A 21,575-nucleotide genomic window follows, 5' to 3' on the forward strand; every position below is an offset into this window, starting at 1 on the left:
CATCGTGGTCTCTCTCTCTAAAGATATTGAAATAAGTGATGCAAAGATTCTAATTAGCTGCTGTTGGATTTTGAACTAAAAAGTCGTGTGGGTTGGGACTGGGATAGCTATTTCCTGCCATGGAAAGGAATAAGCAAACAGAGAAGCAGCCATGTGAAGCAAACAAAACAATCACAAAAATTGGAGCTAAATAGGAGCTATCATTTATTTAGGTCTTATGTGATAGTCTCAAGGCTAAATAATTGCCTAAAGTTGCATAGTTTATGAGTAGGAGAACCAGGAGTCAAATCAGGATTCAAATTTGACTCTAGTGGCCATGGATTTCAAGCAGTAGGTGAGATTTCCTCATGTTCTTTTAATTTTTTTAAATTTAAATTCCAGCATAACTAATATACAGTGTTAGATTAATTCCAGGTGTCCAATATGATGATTCAACAATTCTATACATCACTCAGTCAGAAGCCACTGTTCTTTATCTGAGTATTTTTCAGAAGTCAAATGTTAAATCCAGCCATTCCTGAGTTGGTGAAGATTCTCTCTATGTGACAATTGAGCCTCAAATAGGCAAAATGTATATATGTAATTTTTTGGAGGGCAGCAAAGCAGTTTATTGAGCGATAGTAAAGCGATATTACAGAGTTCCCAGAGAGGGAAGAGACCCAAGAGGGTTGCCCTAGGCAAAATTTAGGAATAGTAGTGTTATTTTCACTTCTAAGATGACAGACAAGGACACCCAAAGGGCTAGCAACTCCTAGGTTCTTTGTGTTAGTTTCCTAGAGCTGCCATAACAAATTACCACAAACTTGGTGGCTTTAGGCAACAAAAATTTATTCTCTCATAGTTCTGGAGACTACAAATACAAAACCAAGGTATCAGCAGGATCATGTTCCCTCCAAAAAGGCTCGAGTGGAGAATCTTTCCTTGTCTCTGCAAGCTTCTGATGTCTGGTGCTAATCTTACATGTTCCATGGCTTATAGATGCATCACTCCAATCTCTGTCTCCATTTCCATATGGCCTTCTCCAATTTTGTGTGTGTGTTACTCTTCTTATTAGGATACTTGCCAATGGATTTAGGCCATCAATATAACCTGAGATAATCTGATCTTGAGATCCTTACCTTTATTACATCTGTAAAGACATTTTTCATAAAAAGTCACACTCCCAGGTTCTGGATTGACATGTCAGCTCACAATACCCTTCTAGATGATAATAAAGATATTGACTATGGTATTTTGTGTGTCTGTCCAGATAGCAACAGGGATGCAGAAGCAAGAGACTATGTGAACCCATAGTCTGAAGTCCTGTAACAGTGATTTTGTCCCACTAAGGGAGCTTAGTGTATCCCACTCTCAGTCTTTAATTATGCCTTAGGTTATGTTCAAAGTACAAAAAGGATCTCTAATTGTTTCTTAGGAGGAAAGGAGAGATTTTGTTGCTGGTGATGTTTTTGTTGTTGTTGTTTTCTTTCCAGAGAGGAGAGTGAGAGAAGAGAGAAAGACAAAGAGGAAGAGAGGAGAAAGGTAGAGAAACAGTAGGATATGGCAGAAAAAGTTACCAGATAAGATGCATGGTTAAAAAAAAAACTATATATATATAATATATATTTATTTATATTTAAGATTTTATATATTTATTTGATAGAGCACAAGTGGGGAGAGGGGCTGAGGAAGAGGGAGAAGCAGATGCCCCTCTGAGCAGGGAGCCCAATGTGGGGCTTGATTTCAGGACCCTGGGATCATGACCTCAGCTGAAGGCAGACACTTAACCAACTGAGCCACCCAGACTCCCCTAAAAATATTTTTAAATGGTGAAGAAAGTACTGAGTTACTAGACAATAGTCAAGATTGGACAAAGACTGTTGAAAACTCATTAACCTTTATTATGAAAACCATACATGAGGTACACTGCAACTGTCATTGACATTTATTATAAATTGTATCTCTTAAATTTTTTGATCTGGCATTGATCTGCAGACCTTTAAACCAGTTATTCTCAAATTCAAATATGGAGTGTTGGGGCACCTGTCTGGCTCAGTTGGGAGAGCATGCAACTCTTGATCTCGGGGTTGTAAATTCACGCCCCATGTTGGGAGTAGAGATTACTTAAAAATAATAAAATCTTAGAAAACAAACTCAAATATGGAGAGAACGGCAGATTTTGGTCTACTCCCTTCCCAGAGTCCTCTAGTCTGTATTCTGGGTCTGTGTTGAAGGGTTCAGTAGGAAAGGTCTTTTTCCATAAACCATATTTATGGTGGGCTTTGAGGGTGGGTGTGGGAACCAGAGATGCATGGTAACATTTGTTCATTGAACATGATCTAGGAACTCCTAGAAGAAATAAAGAGGGGAGGTCTTTGGAAGGCGCTGAAGTTTTATACAGGAACTGGGTAAGCAATCATTGAATTATGAGTTATTGTGTCTCTTTAAAGCCCAAATTAGTGTGACCTGGGAAAAATGTGTCCCAAACCCAAGATGAATATTTAGGTGAAGAAAGATATTGGACTAACGAGGAAACTTCATATTTCACCTTCAGGAGGTAGATTGTGAAGTCTACTTTGATAAGAGAAGGCACAGAAGGGCCAGGGAAGTATGGGAGTAGCTTGTACAAAGACTAGAGGTGAGGATGAGTTAGTGATAATGAGATAACTAGAGCAAGAAAAATAATAACACAGCTCATCATATTTTCTCCTCTTCAAAAGTATAGGGTAATAAACACTTGTCCAAAACCCATAGTGCCCGATGTGTAAAGGAATTTAGAATTATTTTTGGATTTTAGGAGGTGGTATGGGGCGTATAATGTATATTATATAGCACTCCCAGTAGAGTCTGGGGAGGCATGCTGTAAGCAAAAACATTATTTTATTATTTCTGCATTAAAATATTTGAAGGTTTACTCTGAGATAAGAGCTTTAAGTAGCTTCCCTTCAATTCAAGTTAAATTAACTGTTGAGAATTAATTATGGGGAAAAAAATCCTTAGTATTTAGAGCTCCCAACCCCCACCCCATGCCCCAGCCCATAGCTTTTTGGATTTTGGAGTTGCAGATAAAGGATTTTGCAAACCAGTCTAGGCTCACTAAAGAAAAACTGAAACATGTCAAAAAGTAGAAAAAAGAGGAGAACGGAGAAAGATCTCCTAGGTGTTCACTATTCCAAAACAAACCTGGTACATTTCATTAAAGCCCCACTTTCTATTCACAGAGCTGTTCTTAAACATTTTCCCATATAATGCTGATTCTCTTGTGTGAGGGAACCTCTGTATCATTCTTTATGTAAAATATATTGAGAAGTTTCAGAAAGCTGAAAAGGACAAGGCCCCTCCAAAAACCCAGATTTTTAATTTTTTTTTTTAGAAAGGTTCTGTGAGTTAAGGGGCCCTGGCCAAGATGGAATAAATAATATGTAACAGCATGTTAAAAATTGACTTCTCCCGCTCTAGTTTGAGTTGAGGTTCAAAGGCTGAGAGCAGAGTTACTGGCAAAGACTTCCATCTTCGGAAGGGAGGTTCCAGACTGCCTGGACAGCACATGGTAACACAGATAAGCAAAACCCCCAAAACACCCCAAACCAAAACGTGTTTGTAACATATGAACCTGCAACCATCCTGAGGGAATTAAAGGCCAGAAGGTGAAAAAGCCAAAAGGAACTGGGTAGGGAGCGGAAATGAACAGTGTCTTAGTGATCTTCCAAGGAGAAAGGGTAAGCCTTCTCATGTCTATCCTTGTGATAAAGCTCTAAGGGCACCTCAAGGAGAGCTTGTCCCTAGGACCTTGAGGAGCACCAAGGAATGGGGTTTGACTAAACCTGAGAGGTTCTGGTTATTATGGGCAAGGCCACTACAGAATTGGTGGTATGGGGCTTTGTCCTAGTGCGCACCCCTTCTTCCCCATTGTCATTCCCAATCTTGTCCCAAAGGACAGCCCCAAGTGGTGAGTGTACCCCCCTGTATTCCCACTGTACCCCCAAGGCCTGAGGGAAATAAATAACATAAGCATCTGCTGCCCACATCACAAGAAGAGCTAGCAGTGTTCGAGCGGGGGCTTCCTAAAGACCCCACAAAAACACTCAATGCAAGAGTCAGGTTTGGTCATCCTCTGAGGTCAGAGAGCATGAGCTTTGAACAATTGCTGTGGCCACAGTTCAGTGTACATCTGGTAGGGGGCCAGCCTAGTGGGACCTTACCTCTCCTGAACCTCCTTCTTCCCTGTGCCCCCTATTTTCTTTTAAACAAGAGGGGCGAGGCAGCCTGGTAAATGAGGAAGGAGATAGGGAATGAGAGGAAAAGCTGAATCCAACTCTTTCCTATCCCTGTTTCCTACAGCAGGTCAGAGCTTGATCAGGGAGAAGCTTTAGTTAAATTACTCGTGACTGGACATTTTAATTACTGAAGTGAGACCTTTCTTGAGACTGGAAGCAGCTAGAGGATCTTTTATTATCCTAGCGCGTTGCCATCTGCCTGCGATCACATCCAGTTTCAGGGATGAGCTAACCCATAAATGGGTCTGCGGGAAAGAATAAAGTTATTTTCTGATTGCAGCCTACAAGATCCACTTGTTCAATTACCAGTTAGAAAATATGCCAGAGTATGAGGTTAATTAAATCAAATGAACAAGTAAATAAATATACTAATTTGCATGAAACTGTCATGAAAGTGAGGGGGTCGACGCCTGAGTGCTTCTGTCCTGGGTTAAGTTTTGTTTACGTGGGGAGAATGGAGCCATCACAGCAGAACAGATAGATGTCAGCTAGATTTCTCTCCTGGGAAGTTTTAGACCGCAAAGAAACAGAGCTCTGGGAATCATATTTTCTGAAGCAAAATATGGGACATGGAGTCTGACAAGTAAGAGTGCAGACTTGGTGATGAATGGGACATACTGTTTGCAATTAGCTCTGTCCCAGAAACGTTGGGACTTAGCCACTGTAGGAACAGCAAGAGCCAGAGGGCTGGCAGCTTAGCTGTGTGCTGGAGCTTGTTAGCTGAGAAGAAGAGGTCAAAAGCAGGCCTCAGTGCTTTTGTTCATCCACTCCACACCCTCCATCCCCAACTGCCCTGCTGAGATTTTGAAATTACAGTATTTCCATTTCAAAGGCAGATTTTTAAACTGCTTGAATTGAGAACTCTGAAGAAAGTGTGCAGGATTGAAAAGCTTCATTTCTGCCTGCCTTCAGACTTTCAGAGTGACCCCAGGCAAATGCACCACATCTTCTACTGAGCGAGCCTCAACTTGGGATTCACCATTCCCTGATGGCTTCGAGGCTGGGAACTCATCCTGGATCCTGCTCCTTTTATCCAGCTCTTCCTAAAAATATTTCCTTAGCTGGGCCCCTCACGGTCCAACTCCCTTAGTTGTTTGGGTTGATTCGGGTTCTAAAAATAAATCATCTTTCTACTCCAGGCTTTGGAGAACCTGAGGTGTCGTTCTAAGTATTAAGACAACCCACAATCCAGTGGTAACAGAGGCAACGTGGACTGGATGGGGATGTCCAGGGAGAGTATATTGAGTGAAAAGAGAAGGGGGCTCAGGATGGAAAGAATCCTAAGGAAACCAGCAGTAAGACTTTGGAATAAAGCGAACTGAGACATGGCATTCAGGGTGGCCGGAGGACATGACCCTGAGGGGACTGTTTTGGCTGGACATATAAGAGGGGTGTATGGTGTTGAAACAGTGCGAAATACATCAGAGATGAGTGAGATAAAACCTGTTACTAGGTTTTGCAAGATGACTTTGGCAAGAGCTTTTCTTGCGTAGGTACAGGCCATGAAATGTGGCTCCTCCTATTGTCCTGAGTGTTGAGCACATCTCCTAAGATGAGAATAAAAGAGTAGATTTCAAGAGCCCCACAGTTGAGGGGTGGGCCCATCCGGTTCCACGAGCATTACCTAATCACCCACATCCAGCTTAAATAGTTGTGCTTAGAGAAAGGAGAATGGTCATTGTCATATGTGTTCATCCACTGGGGGTCAGGGAGGTATTTGCATTCTCATCACCTTAAGTTGCACGAGAGGGGCTTTAAGATTATTTGGAGACCTTTGCAAGTATCCACTGGAATTTGGGAACTAGTTGAATGCATCGTGGGATCAAATATATCGATAAGCATCAGGCTTCTCAGAAATCAAATGTGGAACCTGTGGAGGTGCTGGCCTGGGGTCCCCTGCGCTTGGATGGTGGGGTGGACTGGGCCAAGGGGGATGGGCTGATCAAAGCCTTGGAGCTGAGGAAGAAGCCAAAAAAGAGTCAGCTGGAGGAAGTATTAGCACATCTCCTACAGGGGATCCCCAAGGAACCCATGAGAAAGCCCCACAAAATCCACCACATACCTCTTCCAAGTCACTACACCCCTAGGATGGGGACTTTTTCTTTTGAAATAATTTCAAACTTAGAGAAGAGTTGCAAGAATAGTATTCCCTTTTCTGAACCATTTGGGAGTAATTACTGTAATTGAGGTCATTGTGATCTAATGTCCCATCACCCCCGAATAAATCAGTGTGAATTTCCTTCACATTCTCAGACATAACCACAATGCATATCAAATCACAACCATATCAAAATGTGGGAAGTAATTTATTGGTTTCCTAGACCTGCCGTAACAAATTACCATAAGCGGCTGACTTAAGACAACAGAAATTTATTCTTTCACAGTTCTGGAAACCAGAAGTCTGAAGTGAAGGTGTTGGCCTGGCTGCACTCCCTCCAAAAGCTCTAGAGGAGAGAGAAGCCTCCTCTAGAGCTTCTAGTTTCTAGTGGCTGCCAGCATTTCTCATAACCATATCACTCCAAGCTCCACCTCTGTCTTCACACAACTGTATCTTTCTGTCTATGTCTTTTCCTCTGTCTCTTTTTATTTTATTTTTATTTTTTAAAGGTTTTATTTATTTATTGGAGAGAGAGAGAGAGACAGACACAGAGCACGAGCAGGGGGAGGAGGCAGAGGAAGAGGGAGAAGCAGGCTAGATCCCAGGATCCCAAGACCATGACCTGAGTGGAAGGCAGACATTTAACCGACAGAGTCATCCAGCCACCCCTCTTCTATCTCTTATAAGGACACTTGCCACTGGATTTAGAGCCCACCCAGGTCATCCAGGATGATCTCATCTCAAGATCCTTAAATTAATTACAGCCACACTGACCCTTTTTCCAAATAATGTCACATATATAGGTTCAGGGAGTTAGGACATAGACGTATCTTTTTGAGGATCGCCATTCAATCTACTACAATATCTTGTAAGATGCTACTTTAAAAAACCCGTATCTTAACCAACGTTAAGAGTACAGTTCAGCCGGATTAAGTACGTTCATATTGTTGTGCCAGTTATTACCAGCATCCATCTCCAGAGCTCTTTTTATCTTGCAATGCTGAAATTCTGTATCCACTAACAGTCACTCCCCATTCCCCTCTCCTTCTAGCCCCTGGCAACTACCATCCACCTTCTGTCTCTATGATTTTTGACTACTCTAAGTATCTTATGTAAGTGTAATTATATAATATTTGCCTTTTTGTGACTGGTTTATTTCTCTTAACATAATGTCCTCAAAGTTCATCCATGTTGTAGCATATATCAGGATTTCCCTTTTTTTAAAGGCTTAATTGTATGTATATACTATATTTTGCTTATTCACTCATCTGTTGATGGACATTTGTGTTGCTTCCATGATTTAGTTATTATGAATAACGCTTCTATAAACCTGAGTATACAGGTATCTTTTTTGAGGTGTGCTTTCAGTTCTTTCAAGTATATACCAAGGAGTATGATTTTGGGATCATGTGGTAACTCTATTTCTAATTTTTTTAGGAACTTCTATACTAGTTTCCATAACGGCTGCACCATTTAACATTCCCACCGACAGTGCACAAAGGTTCCAATTTCTCTAAATCCTAACAGATCTTGTTACTTTCTGTTCTTGTTTTTATTTTGTTTTGTTTCTAATTTTTGATAATGACCACCCCAGCAGTTGTTAGGTGGTATCTCATTGTGGTTTGGATTTACATTGGGATAATTAGTGATGTTGAGCATTTTTTTCATATACCCGTTGGTCATTTGTATGTCTTCTTTGGAGAAATGTCTACTTAAGTCCTTTGTTCATTTTAGAATCATGTTTTTCTGTTGTTGAGGAGGGTGGTACTTTAAGACTGTAAATATCATGTTTCTTATTAAACTTTTATTCACTAGTTTTGGCAACCATTGATGTTTTCTGGCTGAATTATTACTAATTCTTTTTTTTGAATTATTACTAATTGTTTCTAATTTCATCACTCTTTCTAAATTTATCATTTAGCTTTCCACCATATGGAAATGTCTTCTCACTCCCCATTTTTCCATGTACTTATTTATATCATCATGGGTTTTTATTGTATCTTATGGCTTATAATCCATTATTATCATTATTTAGTTGAATGCCCCCAATGGTTCCAGGGTTGGCAAGCGGGAGCCTTTTAAAAGTTTCTGTGTCCTAGTAACATGTCGTTATTATTCTTTGGGAAGTTTTTTAAATTACTGGCACAAGATTTTCAGGTTCATCTTAAACCTTTTCTGGCATTGTCCTGGAATCAACCATTTCTCCAAGAATACTTGGATCCTTTTAGTGGAGAATGATGTTTAGAAACCAAGATCTAGACACTCATTGTGGTCCCAGGTCCTCTCAGTAGACAGAGCTAGGGAATATATGCGTGCATATATAGACATACACATCTATATTTCCATATCTAACCATGGATATTAAGAACAATTGGTTCATAGATACCTCCAGGTCCAATCCAATATCACAGGGTTCATTCTACTTTGTAACGCTAACAACAAGATCCATTATCCTTAATATGTATTACTTATTTGATGAATTCCCCTCATATGTGATTATTCTTTAGTTATTTGTGAGCCCTTTGTGTGGGTGCCCTTCTTATCCCACCCGGGCTCTGGCACTTCATCCTAGGGCACATGGGTGACCTCTTTACTCCATGTTGGGCTGTCCCTTGGCAGAACCCCTTGCAGATGTCCGTATTCTCTCTCTTAGTTCTAATGCTCCATGCCAGGTACCACACAGACACCCTTCTTGGTCCACTTGAGCTCTGAAACTTCGTACCAGACTACCATTGCTGCTTCTTGTATGGACATCCTCCTCATCGCATCTCATCTCATCTCATCTCATCTCATCTCATCTCATCTCATCTCATCTCACCTCAGTGTTGATATCCCAAGCCACGCTGCCATTGCTGCTACCTGACACAAACCTGCCCTGGCCTACCCCAGTTGGACAACCTGTGCTGACAGGAGCAGTCTTTAAGGAAGATTATCCAAAGGCTAATACAAATGACTCAGACACATCAACCATCATGTACCCTGCTTCTTTCCTAACTCTGTCCTCCCTGTGGCCTCACTGGTTAGACCTGAGCCAATGATTGTGCCTCCAGACTGGTCAAGCCATGAATAACTTGGGGCATTGACTTATAAAATTCAGCAGCACCAATTAGATACCTCTCCCTTCCAGGGGGAGTTTGGAGTTGGGGGATTGAGAGACCAGGATAGCTGGTGATGGGGAGGAAATTCAAAGCATATAGAAAGCCACTGGGCTGAGGAAAGGGCTGTGGCAACCAGGTTGAAGCAGGTTCCAAATGAAGGAGGGGCTAATGGAGAGAGAAGAAAGGGGCACAAAGGTGCTGAGAAAAGCAGGTATGGCAAAGCCATGCTATCTCTGGGGGATCCTGGCGTGGCCTTATATTCTTGCAATGTCTAAGCTATCATTGCCGTATGGCCAGCTGCCTCCTTAGGGATGAGCTGAGACAGATGGATGTCCAATGTAGGCCAGCGATGGGACACCCCTTCAAAACAGTATTCTGTAAATATTGTTTAATATGGGGCAGCTGGGTGGCTCAGTGGTTGAGGGTCTGCCTTCAGTTCAGGTAGGGATCCCTGGGGTCCTGGGATCGAGTCCCGCATCACGCTCCCCGTGATGTCTGCTTCTCCCTCTGCCTATGTCTCTGCCTCTCTTTCTGTCTGTGTCTCTCATGAATAAATAAATAAAATCTTTAATAAATAAATGAATAAATAAATATTGTTTGACATTTATTTGATGTTAATTACTTTTCTAATGCTAGAAATAAAGGGTTTATTATATGCACTGATTACCTGGGAGTTCCTGAACCAGACAACTTTGTGGGCAAATATCAAAAAATTTAAAACCCACGGAGTAAAATGGACTATGCATCAATTGGATCTTCACATTTAGTTGACTGTGATGACTGACTTCAGGCACATGCCAGTGGGCTATTCTCAGCGTTGGTAGCTTTGCTTGCAGATTGGCAGACATGGTTGAAAAAAATCCTCCGATAAATGTTCTCCTACATATTTCTGTGACTGGACTGATGATTATATCCTGATAGATTCTCAGCATGACATTTTCTGAGTGAAATGATGGAAGTACTTTTGAGGCTATTGATACATATTGCCAAATTGCTTTAGACAAAAAGAAAAATGAGGGGCTAGACTTTTAAAGATCAGTGGTAGAAACCACTTAAAATTAATTTAAAAAAAAAAACAAGCCACACTTTTCTCCACCAGGAGTATATTGAGAGTGCCCAGCTTATTATACCTACTCTGTGGAGTGAACAAAGTTCTCAGCAATTGACAATTTTGTAGGCAAACACACAGAACAACAAAAATCAACAGTCCACTCCCACCATGGCATTTAGTAGTTTGAATTTGGTAATGTAGTAGTTTCAGTCACTTGAATTTGCTTGTTTACTTGTGAGATTGAGCACAATCTCAGTCCTCCCCTCCCCCCAAGTCAGGCCTATGGGAGGAGTAATATTTTGGTTCTAGTTACCACATAGAACCCGATCCCTTACTTTAAAAAAAATATTCTGATTTTTCTAATTATTCTAAGCTTATTGTACAATAAATAGCTCTGAAGTCTATAAAATGAAAGGTAAAAGCCCTTTTCTTTAAACACATTTGGACTCATACTATATATACTGTTCTCTAAATTACTTTTCAGCATGTATAAAAATTTACATAATATTTCACTGTATTAGAAACCTGTCACTAGTGTGGACATTCAGATTGCTTTCAGTTTTTTAATAACTGTAAACAATGCGATAGTCGTTTACACTGGAATGGAGGCTCCACAGTGATGCACCTTGCCTTGCCTTCCTTGCTCCCTGGCATAGCCCTGGCATCTGGTACTGTGTGTGGCTCAGAGTGGATCCTCAATTCATATTTTTGGAATAAATGAATGGATATATTACACAAATACTTTTGCAAGTTTATGTGTAGAATACATTTCTCAGATGTGAAGTCATGCTCTCTCTCCCCAGGCATTCCGCATCTTGAAGTATCTTAAGTGGACTTCTACTTATTGAAATTAATACTTATTTCAACAAGTATTTGAGCAAGGAATTCTCCTTGGGTCAAACCCAACTGTCTAAAGCTGTATATTCACACCATGTCAAATTCACTTTTCACTTTATTAATTTTATATTTAGCTGAGTTTCAAAGATATGCCTTTGTCAATGTTTCCAACAAGAAGTTGCATATGAAATCGATTAGGTGTATTCATTATTAGGCAAGTTTTGCTAACATCTCAGTGGGCAGGGGCATGGGAAAACAATTCACAGAATAGAAAATAAAAATATCCCATAGACACATGGAAATGAAATTAATTCACTAATGACCAGGCTTTTATTAAATATCCACTACATGCCATATGCTGTTACATGGAATAAGATATAATAGTAATCAAAAATAGAATACCACTGGTCTCAAAGGGATTATTTTTGCTCCACATATTGGACCTCATGTTCCATGTCACAAATAAACAAAGAAATTAAAATTATGACTACTAAACACCTTTTTTTTTTCTTCCTACAAACTTGTCAATTACCAAACACTTTGTGAACTCTGCAAAGTAGGTGTGAGAGAGACACTCATGTCTATTCTCAGGGTGAAAATGGGGCATGATGTTCATATTTATCTAAATTCATTTTAATTTTTGTCTATTTAAAAAGTCTAGCCTTTATTTTTTCCTTTTATCTAAGGCAGTTTGGAAATATGTACCAAAAGCCTTCAAAATGTTTCTATCATTTCACCCAACAAATCTAGTACTAAGAATTTATTGAGGAAATAATCATCAACTCCGCTACTGATTTACATAGAAGGCATTTATTACAGGGTTTTTAAAATAGCAAAACATTGAAAGGAACCTAAATGTCTGGCAATAGGAAAATAATTGTTTTATATCTCTATATCTGGAAAGAAATTCTCAAAAATATTGGCATGATTGTGGATGATTTTTACTTTAAGTTTTATACTTCTTTTTTCAGATATTCATAGAGGGTGTGTGTGTGTGTGTGTGTGTGTAATTTTTAAAATTAAGGAAACATTTAAGAAAGTTGTTGGGGACATTGCTCTTTTCTTTACTTTATGCCTTCACTTTGTAGTCTTTTATGAGAAATTTATTTTGGATATTATTGCTTCCTGTAATACCTCCTTCTTTTGAATATAATCTTATCTATATACTGACCTTCCCTCTTTTTCTTTCTGTTAAGAAAATTCAAGAGGCATGGGGCACTTAAGTGGTTCAGTTGGTTAAGCGTCTGCTTTTGGCTCAGATCATGACCCTGGGGTCCTGGGATGGAGCCTGGTATTGGGCTCCCTGCTCAGCGGGGAGTCTGCTTCTCCCTCTTCCTCTGCTCCTACCCCCCTCCACTCGTGCTCTCTTTCTCTCTCTCAAATAAATAAATAAAATATTTTTTTAAAAAATTCAAGAGGCAAATTTGAAACTTAAGCACTGCATCTGTGTTAAGTCTAATTTTGACATTTTTAAGAGATTTTACTTATTTAAGAGAGAGACAGAGAGAGCGAGGGACGGAGGAGGGGCAGAGGGAGAAGCAGACACCCCGCTGAGCAGGGAGTCAGACATGGGGCTCCATCTCAGGACCCTGGGATCATGACCCATGCCGAAGGCAGATGCTCAACCAACAGAGCTAACCAGGCACCCCTAATTCTGGCATTTTTAAATATTCTTTTCCTTTTTTTTGGGGGGGGTTATTGAAGTATAACCGACACACAATGTTAGATTAGTTTCAGGTATACAACATAGTGATTCAACAGGTCTTATATTCTTCTTTGCTTAAGATCTAGTTTTCTATCTGTATATTTCCAAATAGAGTGTATTTGTTCTAAGCCTTCTCAAACTCCTCGGTAGGTAAATATAAAGACATGATGGTAGGGTTCTCCTATTTTCACCAGGAAGTGCACTGGAACAAGACCAATAGTTTAGTCGGGTTAATAGCCATGATTACTTAAGCTCTACCCAGCCTTTCAAGGGAGAAAGGTAGAGCAATGGTTGTCATGGATGGCATTGCATGGTTCTCAACCTGTGCTAAATTGTTACTGTCTTCAGCAGGGAGTCTCTCTCCTCACAAATCTCCATTTGCCCCTTTTGCACGGCTGGCACAACCACCAATGGGTTCTGTCTCAATCCTTCAGGTTTGCCTAAACACAACCTCTTGAATTGAGACAACTGTGGCTCCTGAAATGTTTACGTCCAGGTTGTGGATTCTTACTTGAATCTCCTTTCTGGCCATCTTCCAGACCCTATAGATGACATATCTACACATGCACATACCTTATCTTCCCCTGTCTCCCTTCATTCTCCTCAAATTATCTTCAAGTCTGAAGCAGCACCTGCCTCCTGCCCACACAAATACCTCTATTCACATGTAAAAACACTGTCACTCACCTTGTAAAGTGTGATTCCTGAAAATTATTTCTGAGGTAATTGGATTTAAGGGTAAAGATTCATCTTAGAAAAACATAAAACAGTTGGGTGAGGGATAAATCACCCCTTCCTACTCTAGTTCCTAGGCCCCTTTGCATCCCCAGACCTTGACCTTGGCCCTCCCCTCCCCACCACATTCCAAGGCATATCCATACATCGGGACATTGTCTGCCTTTCAGGAAAAAGTGGGTAAGCAGAGCTGAAAGCAAGGATGAGATTAACATCTGTATATTATTGCCTTGATGCAAAACACCATATGGGTATTCCAAATCCTGTTAGTTGATATCTCTAGTGGAGAAACCTATTTTATTTTCCCCCCCTCTTTGTAATGATGAATTCTTAAAGTAGGTTTAGACCACACAGGCAGCCCTTAACCCACAAACAGGTTAAGATCCAACAAGTGACTTCATACATTGGTTTGAGTTTTCCCACAAAAGCATTGTCTTATGAGGTACTGGCCCCTAGCTACTCATCTCGTAATATGTCTGAAATACTACACATCTATGTAAAAAAAATACATGAAGCAATGCTGGAAATGAGTAAACCAGAAAAGGAATACATATAGAAAGCTGATCTTTTCAAAAGAGGATCTACTTGGAGAATAATGAATTGGAGACGCTTATGGTGCTCGCAAAGAGAGGTCTGAGCACTCAGAGGTTATTGGCAAGGCTCTCATTCCTTTAGGGTTTTTTTTTTAATATTTAAAGAAATCCAGAATTTTTTTATGTGTAGTTGCACTTCAAAGTATGTCTTACATTTTTCTTGATACAGAAGAATCAATATCCTTACACTTATGTTGGCCCAGTGTGATTAACCTTTGTATTATAATTGTTATTAGTCATATTTGTATTACCAATAAAGTAAAAAAAAAGAGAGAGAGGGAGGAGTATAATTTTAAAGGTAGTTTTCTAAAATGTTTTGAATAAGAGAAAGAGGAAAGGGCTCTGGCGAGAACTGACAAAGACTTCATGTGAAGTGAGGTCCCTGAGAGGATAAGGGGGCAGGAGGATCACAGGATTTGTCCGTGTGTCCCGAAGGGCAGTAAAAGAGGGGCAGAGAAGCAGCCTAAGAAGTTGGTTTCTGGCTGTCATGTGTGTGACTGATGTGATGGGCTATAGTTACAGGGTTCACCAAGCCAAGGGGTATGAAAATGCAGTGACCTTTACTTTTTGAAAATTGAACCTAAGTCAAGAAGACCCATTTTGATTAATGGCAGATAAACTTTTTCCAGATGTTTTCAACTGTTCTTTGCCCAATCCAGTGATTTCTTTTCCAGTCACATTGGAGTAGTAATATCTCTGTCTCTGTTTGTTTCACAAATACCATCTAGGCATTCTCTTTCTGTGCTTCCTCTTGATCCACTGTTTCCTGCACTGCTGCCTGATGGAAGGGGTTTTGTTTGCACAACAGATCTGGAATCTGGAGAGACCAAGTCCGGAGTGTGAGTGTATGATGTGCGGTAGGCACATGGGGTGGCCTGGAGGGAATACCGCCTTCTGATCTTGTAGGCATCTTGGCATGGGTGACAAGGGAGACACTGCTTACCAACATCAGTGTCTTTTGTAGAACCAGAACTCCTGGTTTTCAGGTGGACACAAATCCACTTCGAATAAAGACCACAACTGCAGCCAGCTGTGGTAGAAGAGGAGAATACAACTTTCAGGTTGTATCCTTCTTTCTCCATTTTCTGTAGCTAGAATTCTGACAGGGTGCTGAACCATCCTGGATATACAGGTGAGGATAACACCCCGGGGATGGCGGCTCTGAGACAGAGAGGTTCCTGGACAACTTTGTGGGACAGAACTACTGTATCATCCTTGGACTACTTACTCCGGGCTGTTTTATGAAAGAAAGATAGATTGTGATTTGTGTAAGTCAGTGTAAATGTGGATGCTTGTTATAGTAACTCAACTCATAGCCAAACCAGCACATGGTGGAAGAAGGGGAGACTTGTCAACGTAACTAGATATTATATATACATAGAAACTTGATCAGTAGGTGCCCCAAGTGGTGTTGAATGGTGGATAGATGTGGACTGTAAGGAAATTCCCAGAGGCAGAAATAGTCTCAATGCTAAAGCATATTTATATGGAGGCTTTACAGAGTGTATGAAAAATATAGGCTTTCTATGTAATGCAATACCTGGAAATGCCCTGGAGATAAAAAAAAAAAAAAAGAAAACCAAAAACAACTGCTTATCAGCATAATTCAATAAATGACCACTTAATGCATTTCTGGAAGGAATGATTAAAAATCCATCCCAATACTCTTTGGCTGACCTCACGATCAATTTGAGGATTAGCATCCCATGTTTGTGGAATTCAGATTTTAAGGAGGAAGGATTAATGAATGTGTTTGCTGGATGTTTACAAAAAATATATAGCATAGAACAGAAAAATTCTTCAGTTAGGGACAGAAAGCAAAGTGTCTGTACTTTGCAAGTTCACAGACATGTTTCAAAGCAACAGGCTGAAGTCCTTGGACTATACAAACAACAGACGTGAAGGATAGTAGTTCAACGTGATTCCCACCTCCGAGTCCACACACATTGTGAAGTGACATTTGGTAAGTGTAGAAGACGTGTGGAAGCAGGGGTTATCAGACTTTCATCATGCCCTTGGACTTCTACAGTAACTCTTGTTCCTTCTGAGAACATTAAGACACTGTGTACATTGTCGAAAGTTAAATTTCCCTAGCCAAAGATGAAGCACACTGTTTGCCTCGAGTGGATATATTATTTAATCAACTAAAATCATTAAAGCCACCTACACCATGACTGATGTGAGGGTTTTGGCCAATGCCCTAGGATGGATTGGGGATGTGCCCAGCACCCTCCCACTCAGTATGCATCCGGAAGCTCTCCCTTCCTTTCAGCTTGGAGAGAGGCTGTGTCTGGGGAGGGGTTGGGAGTCTGTGTTGTCTGGGAAGCACAGGGATGCATATCAATCACTCCTTTGGCGGGTAGCACAGACACACTGCCCTTTTATCCCATCACTATGCAGGCCTTTCCTGTCCAGGAAATAGAATTCTTTACAACATAGATGGTGTTCTTAGTTACAGTAATAGCTAATAAAAGTTTGTGAAATACTTAAGAATTTCAAAGTCTTCAGGTTATTTGTTTTTACATTGCCAGGAACCACGTTTAGATTGCTGATTTTAATCCTGGTGCTTGCTACATCCTTCTGACTAATCAACAGATAGGTGTGGGACTTCTCTCCTGGCCCCATGACTAAATGAATCTCCCAAGCTGGAAACCGTCTAGCTTTTTATTGGTAATAACTTCTGATACTATCCCCACCCAAAGTGTCAATGACCTCTCTTGATCACACAGTGTTCTCTTCATGAATATTTCTGTGCAACGCTCTCTTCCTACCCCGTTGGTTGTTTAAACAGGACCCTTAAGGCAATAAATCCAGATTTTGGAGAACACTCCCAATTTAGGCAGATCTGCTACTATGGTGTATTTTTTTCTATTCTTCATCTCATTTGGCTTAGCTTAACCCACGTATCAGACACCCATATGTTAAAATATTCCACCTCTCAATTCTACCTTTGTGTCAACTAACTTCACCAGCCTATCGTTCTTGGTCATGGCAGAAGCAAAATCATTTTTATCCCTCATGACCACATCTCTCACCTTAGGATCAGGATGGGCTATACCTCCACAATCTCTCAATGTCCATTTAGACTTCCATTTGTAGATCACAAACCAAGTTTCTCATGGGCACTCTGAATTACTGCTCTTTCTCTGTTACTTCCAGGGATCTTGCAGCCCATATACCTTGAATAGCCTCTTATTTCTTATAGTCCCACTTGTTCTTAACTGTCTCTTTCACTCAGCATGCAGGCTTCTCCTTGAGTTGACATACCCAGGCCGCACATTCATATGCCTGCCTGTCATGCATAGGGACAAGATGTTAAACAGCTTTTGCTTAATTTCACTGCGAATATTGACTGATTGGTTGATTTTTCACTGTGACTATTTAAGATGTTAGTTTATATTGTGTTACTTCTCTATGTAGAAGTGTGTAAAAATTCACATTCCCTGCAGAGCCCCCAGTACCATCCCTGGCGTGTCTCCCACTCCTGCCTTCATACTGGTCCTTGCCCCACTCACCAGCCTTTGAGGAGACGACAACAATGCTTCCGTTGCTCTGCTTCAGCATAGGCAAGGCAGCAGCACTCAGGACCACATAACTGAGGAAGTTGACTTCCATGCTTCTGCGCACCAAGTGGATATCACCACTAAATAGATTCATAGAAGTGTTGGTGATATGGTTGAGGATGAGCATGTCTAGTCCCCCTGCAAGAGAGATGGTTGTGTTGAGAGAAACCATCTGGGGTAATACCCTTCCTCTCATTCTCCTCCTCCCCAAAGCTCCCTGGTGACCCGTAGAGCATAGTACAGAAGAGGAGGGAGGAGAAGCAGCCTTACCCATGAGCTTTCCAGCTTTGGCCACGAATTGCTCTGCAAAGTTCATATCCTCCATGGTGCCAGGAATGTAGTGTGCAGATGCTGCCCCAAGCTCTAGGCAGTGGGATACCACCTGCAGGGACACAGCAGCAATGGTGTCAATCTTGGCTGTAGATTTTGGGAGCAAGCTCTGAAGTGATGGGGGTTTACTTATTTATTTTTAAAGATTTGTTTGAGAGAGAGAACAGAGAACACAAACTGGGAGGGTGGGTGGGGAGACAGGTAAGGGGAGATGGAGAAGCAGGCTCCCTGTTGACACGGGGCTCAATCCCAGGACCCTAAGGTCATGACCTGAGCTGAAGGCAGACATTTAACTGACTGAGCCACCCAGACACTCCAGTAATGGGGGTTTAAATGATTAAGTTGCTCACAACCCTGTTTTGATAAAAATGATAGGGATATGTGTGTGTGAGTGTGAGTTCAGTGAATGTGTGTGTGTGTGTGTGTGTGTTTGTGTGTGTGTTGCTAAAGGCAACCTGACATGATCTTTGTCCTCTGTCTGAAGTATTTCAGGTAGGGTGTAAATAAAGAAATCATCACGGTGCTGGAGTTTAAGTTCATAACTTGTGCTTATGAGTGTCTGTGAGTAGATGTATCTGAATTCACTATTAGTATGGATGCTAGTTTCCATGTGGGTAGCCCTAAGTTTGTAAATGTTTGTATCTGTGGGTTTGTGAGTCTGAGTATATGAGAAAGCAAGTGTCTGAGAGTCTGAATGGGGATGAGAATATGAAATCATGAGTAGGTACTAAAATTTTGGTATCTGAGCACATATCTATGTAATCCATAATTCCATATTTAAATGTGTGCACATAGGCATGTCTATGAGCATATATATGTGTGTGTGTGTGTGCACAGGAACAGACACTTAAATTCATTATTTTTATATTCCTATGGGTGTTTGAACCTGTGTGTGGGAGTTTGCATCTGTGTATGGATGTGCCAGCTTCTGTGTGTGTTGGTCTGTGTATGTGAGTATATAATACATCTGGACATGAGGCAGTGCATGTGCCCACGTCTGTGGGCACAGAACACTCACCTTCTTTAGAGTTTCTTTAGACCTTGCCGTCACCACCACATGGGCTCCCATCTTTGCCAGATGATAGGCCATCTGTTCTCCAATCCCCTTGCTGGCCCCTGTGACAATTACTTTCTTTCCTTGGAGCATCTCTGTGAAACCGAAAAGGCAGTAAGGCCCATACCCAACTCGGCAGTGGTCTTCCTTCCACTCTGGTTGTGGGCAGCCTTCTCTCAATGCCTAAAGGTTATGAGCCCATATCACCTTTTCTCAAACTGCATAAACCAATGAAGGAATAGTTCAAGTCTTTCATAAACATGCTCTGAAATGGAGGTATAGCTTACTGCTCAAAACAGGGCTTCTTGCTGTCCTTCCTAAAAATGTCCATAGACAGATGCTTCAGCTAAAACAATGAAGTTCCAGACATTTCTGGACTCATCCAATTTTACTCAATTGAAATAAAACTCAAAAAGTCATCAAAACACATGTGCTCATAGAGATTCCAGGGATTTTCCCTCACTTCTATTTAGTCATCAACTCCAGAGTCCTTTCTTGCCTCCCACTTATCAGTCTCTCCTTAGAGCCCAATTTTCTGGCTGTGTTGTAAATTTTGGAATTACCCTCATTTTTTGCAGGGAATCTGAAATTGCTTTCCATTAAAGGTGCCAAATAAAGCATGGACTATTTGGCAATCTGTTGGCTACATAATTACCCCTCTCCACACCGCTATTACCCGTAGCCCACATCTGAAAGACACAGAAATACAGTCCCACCTCAGGGTTCAACAACTTTGAGGATCAGGAACAAATCTTGATCCTCAGAAATACTCCAGCCACCCCTGTGTTTTTTATCTATTCCTCCAAAATTAGATACATTGGTACTTACCTGGTCTGAATTCCTCATTCGCAGAATAGTAGTAGTAGGCCAAGAAGAACCCCAGAAGGGGGGGGAGATATTTTTTCTTAAAAGCCATCAGACAGAGACCTGGCCCGAGGAGCCCTGTAGGACACACAGAGAGAACCTACAGAGCTTTCTACAACCTCCTAGGCAGGCAGCAGCCTCTGAATTGTGACATCAGGGACGGGGGAGGCTGGAGTAGTCTCAGGCAGTGCTAGCCAATTTCCCTGTCAGAGCAGCGATTGGCTTTGGGTGGGATCCCATTCGTCCCTGGCAGCCTGTGTGGTGGATTTCATAATGGACAATGTTTACTCCATTTCATTGAGCAAGAAGAGACTTCCAGATGGCCAAGCTCATGACTGTACAGGACTGGATTCCTGAACATCCCTACCCAGAGCCCATCTTCCTCTTAACACCATTTATGCCAAGAATCAACGGCCTTTCAAAAGTGGTATGTCAAAGGCAGAGAGAAAGTGTGTGCGGGGCTTCTGGGGAAATGTGAGTAATAGCAAAGAGAGCCAAATAGAAGCCAAATCTCACTCTTGGCCCCACCTCCCAGTCGGAAGCAATTAAAAATAACAGCACAAAACAGAAAAATAAGCTTAAGAAAAAAATGTGCACATCTTGGGGGGAAAAAAAGCAAACAAGCCATATAAGCCCCACACTCAAGTTCAATGAACAAGTATTACAACATCAAAGGGGAATGCAAGCCAGCCAGAACCCAGATGGCGGGAAACCCAAGACTGGTTCAAGACTCTCAGGCAAGTGCAACGGAACGTACACTTATTACTTTAACAGCAAATAAAGAAGAAATAATGAGTGCCAAAAACAAAAAAGGCACTAAGCTATTAAACTGGGTTTATAAATGCTATAGAGGAACAAGACACATGAAGATGTAGGGAAGAGGAGATCTGGTCCAGGAGCAAAAATAACTAGCACTATTGAACCAAAATTAGCCCCCAAAGCCCACATCCAGCTAAACAATGATCTAGTAAGAATCAAAGGATCAGAGATGAAAACCCATAGTAATTTAGAATATATCACAGAAATACAGAAATAACCACTTTGGTATGTCTGTAGCAAGAATTCAGTAAGGAACAACCCTTAAAAAAAAAGAATTTAAGATATATTACTGTTAAGTCTTTCAACTTAAAACCAACTAACCAGCCATAAAAATTCCCTCATCATAGGGCAAGTATAGAATTCTGCAAATTATCAAGAGTCAAGAAAACCACTTAACTGTTAGGATAAGATTGGGTACCTGTGTTTTGGGAGAAGGAATATGAGTTGAGGGCAGGGGTTAGGGGGTTCACACAAGATTAAGAGAAATTGAGTTATGACCCAAAGCATAGTATATGGGAACAGTCACTGAGTTCTCACTTCAGGGTAAGGGAAAATAATTTAAGACCCACAGG

At 41.0% G+C, this 21,575-nt stretch overlaps 1 protein-coding gene across 4 annotated transcripts in view; it reads right to left on the reverse strand.

The window, feature by feature from the left end:
• Positions 1-21,575, reverse strand: part of HSD11B1 (hydroxysteroid 11-beta dehydrogenase 1) — a 64,720-nt gene that overhangs the window by 7,271 nt on the left and 35,874 nt on the right. For 3 of the 4 annotated variants that reach the window (XM_055319236.1, XM_055319237.1, XM_055319235.1), the window contains exons 2-5: positions 20,149-20,262; positions 19,285-19,415; positions 18,207-18,318; positions 17,889-18,074 (exon numbers count right to left, since the gene is read on the reverse strand). In XM_055319236.1, coding sequence (XP_055175211.1) covers positions 17,889-18,074; positions 18,207-18,318; positions 19,285-19,415; positions 20,149-20,236 — 517 coding nt within the window. In that variant the 5' untranslated portion in view covers positions 20,237-20,262. The remainder of the gene's footprint in view (positions 1-17,888; positions 18,075-18,206; positions 18,319-19,284; positions 19,416-20,148; positions 20,263-21,575) is intronic. The other variant, XM_055319238.1, reaches the window with a different exon arrangement.

Source organism: Nyctereutes procyonoides, unplaced genomic scaffold (assembly GCF_905146905.1).
Source record: "Nyctereutes procyonoides isolate TBG_1078 unplaced genomic scaffold, NYPRO_anot_genome, whole genome shotgun sequence".
NCBI classification, from domain to species: Eukaryota; Metazoa; Chordata; class Mammalia; order Carnivora; family Canidae; genus Nyctereutes; species Nyctereutes procyonoides.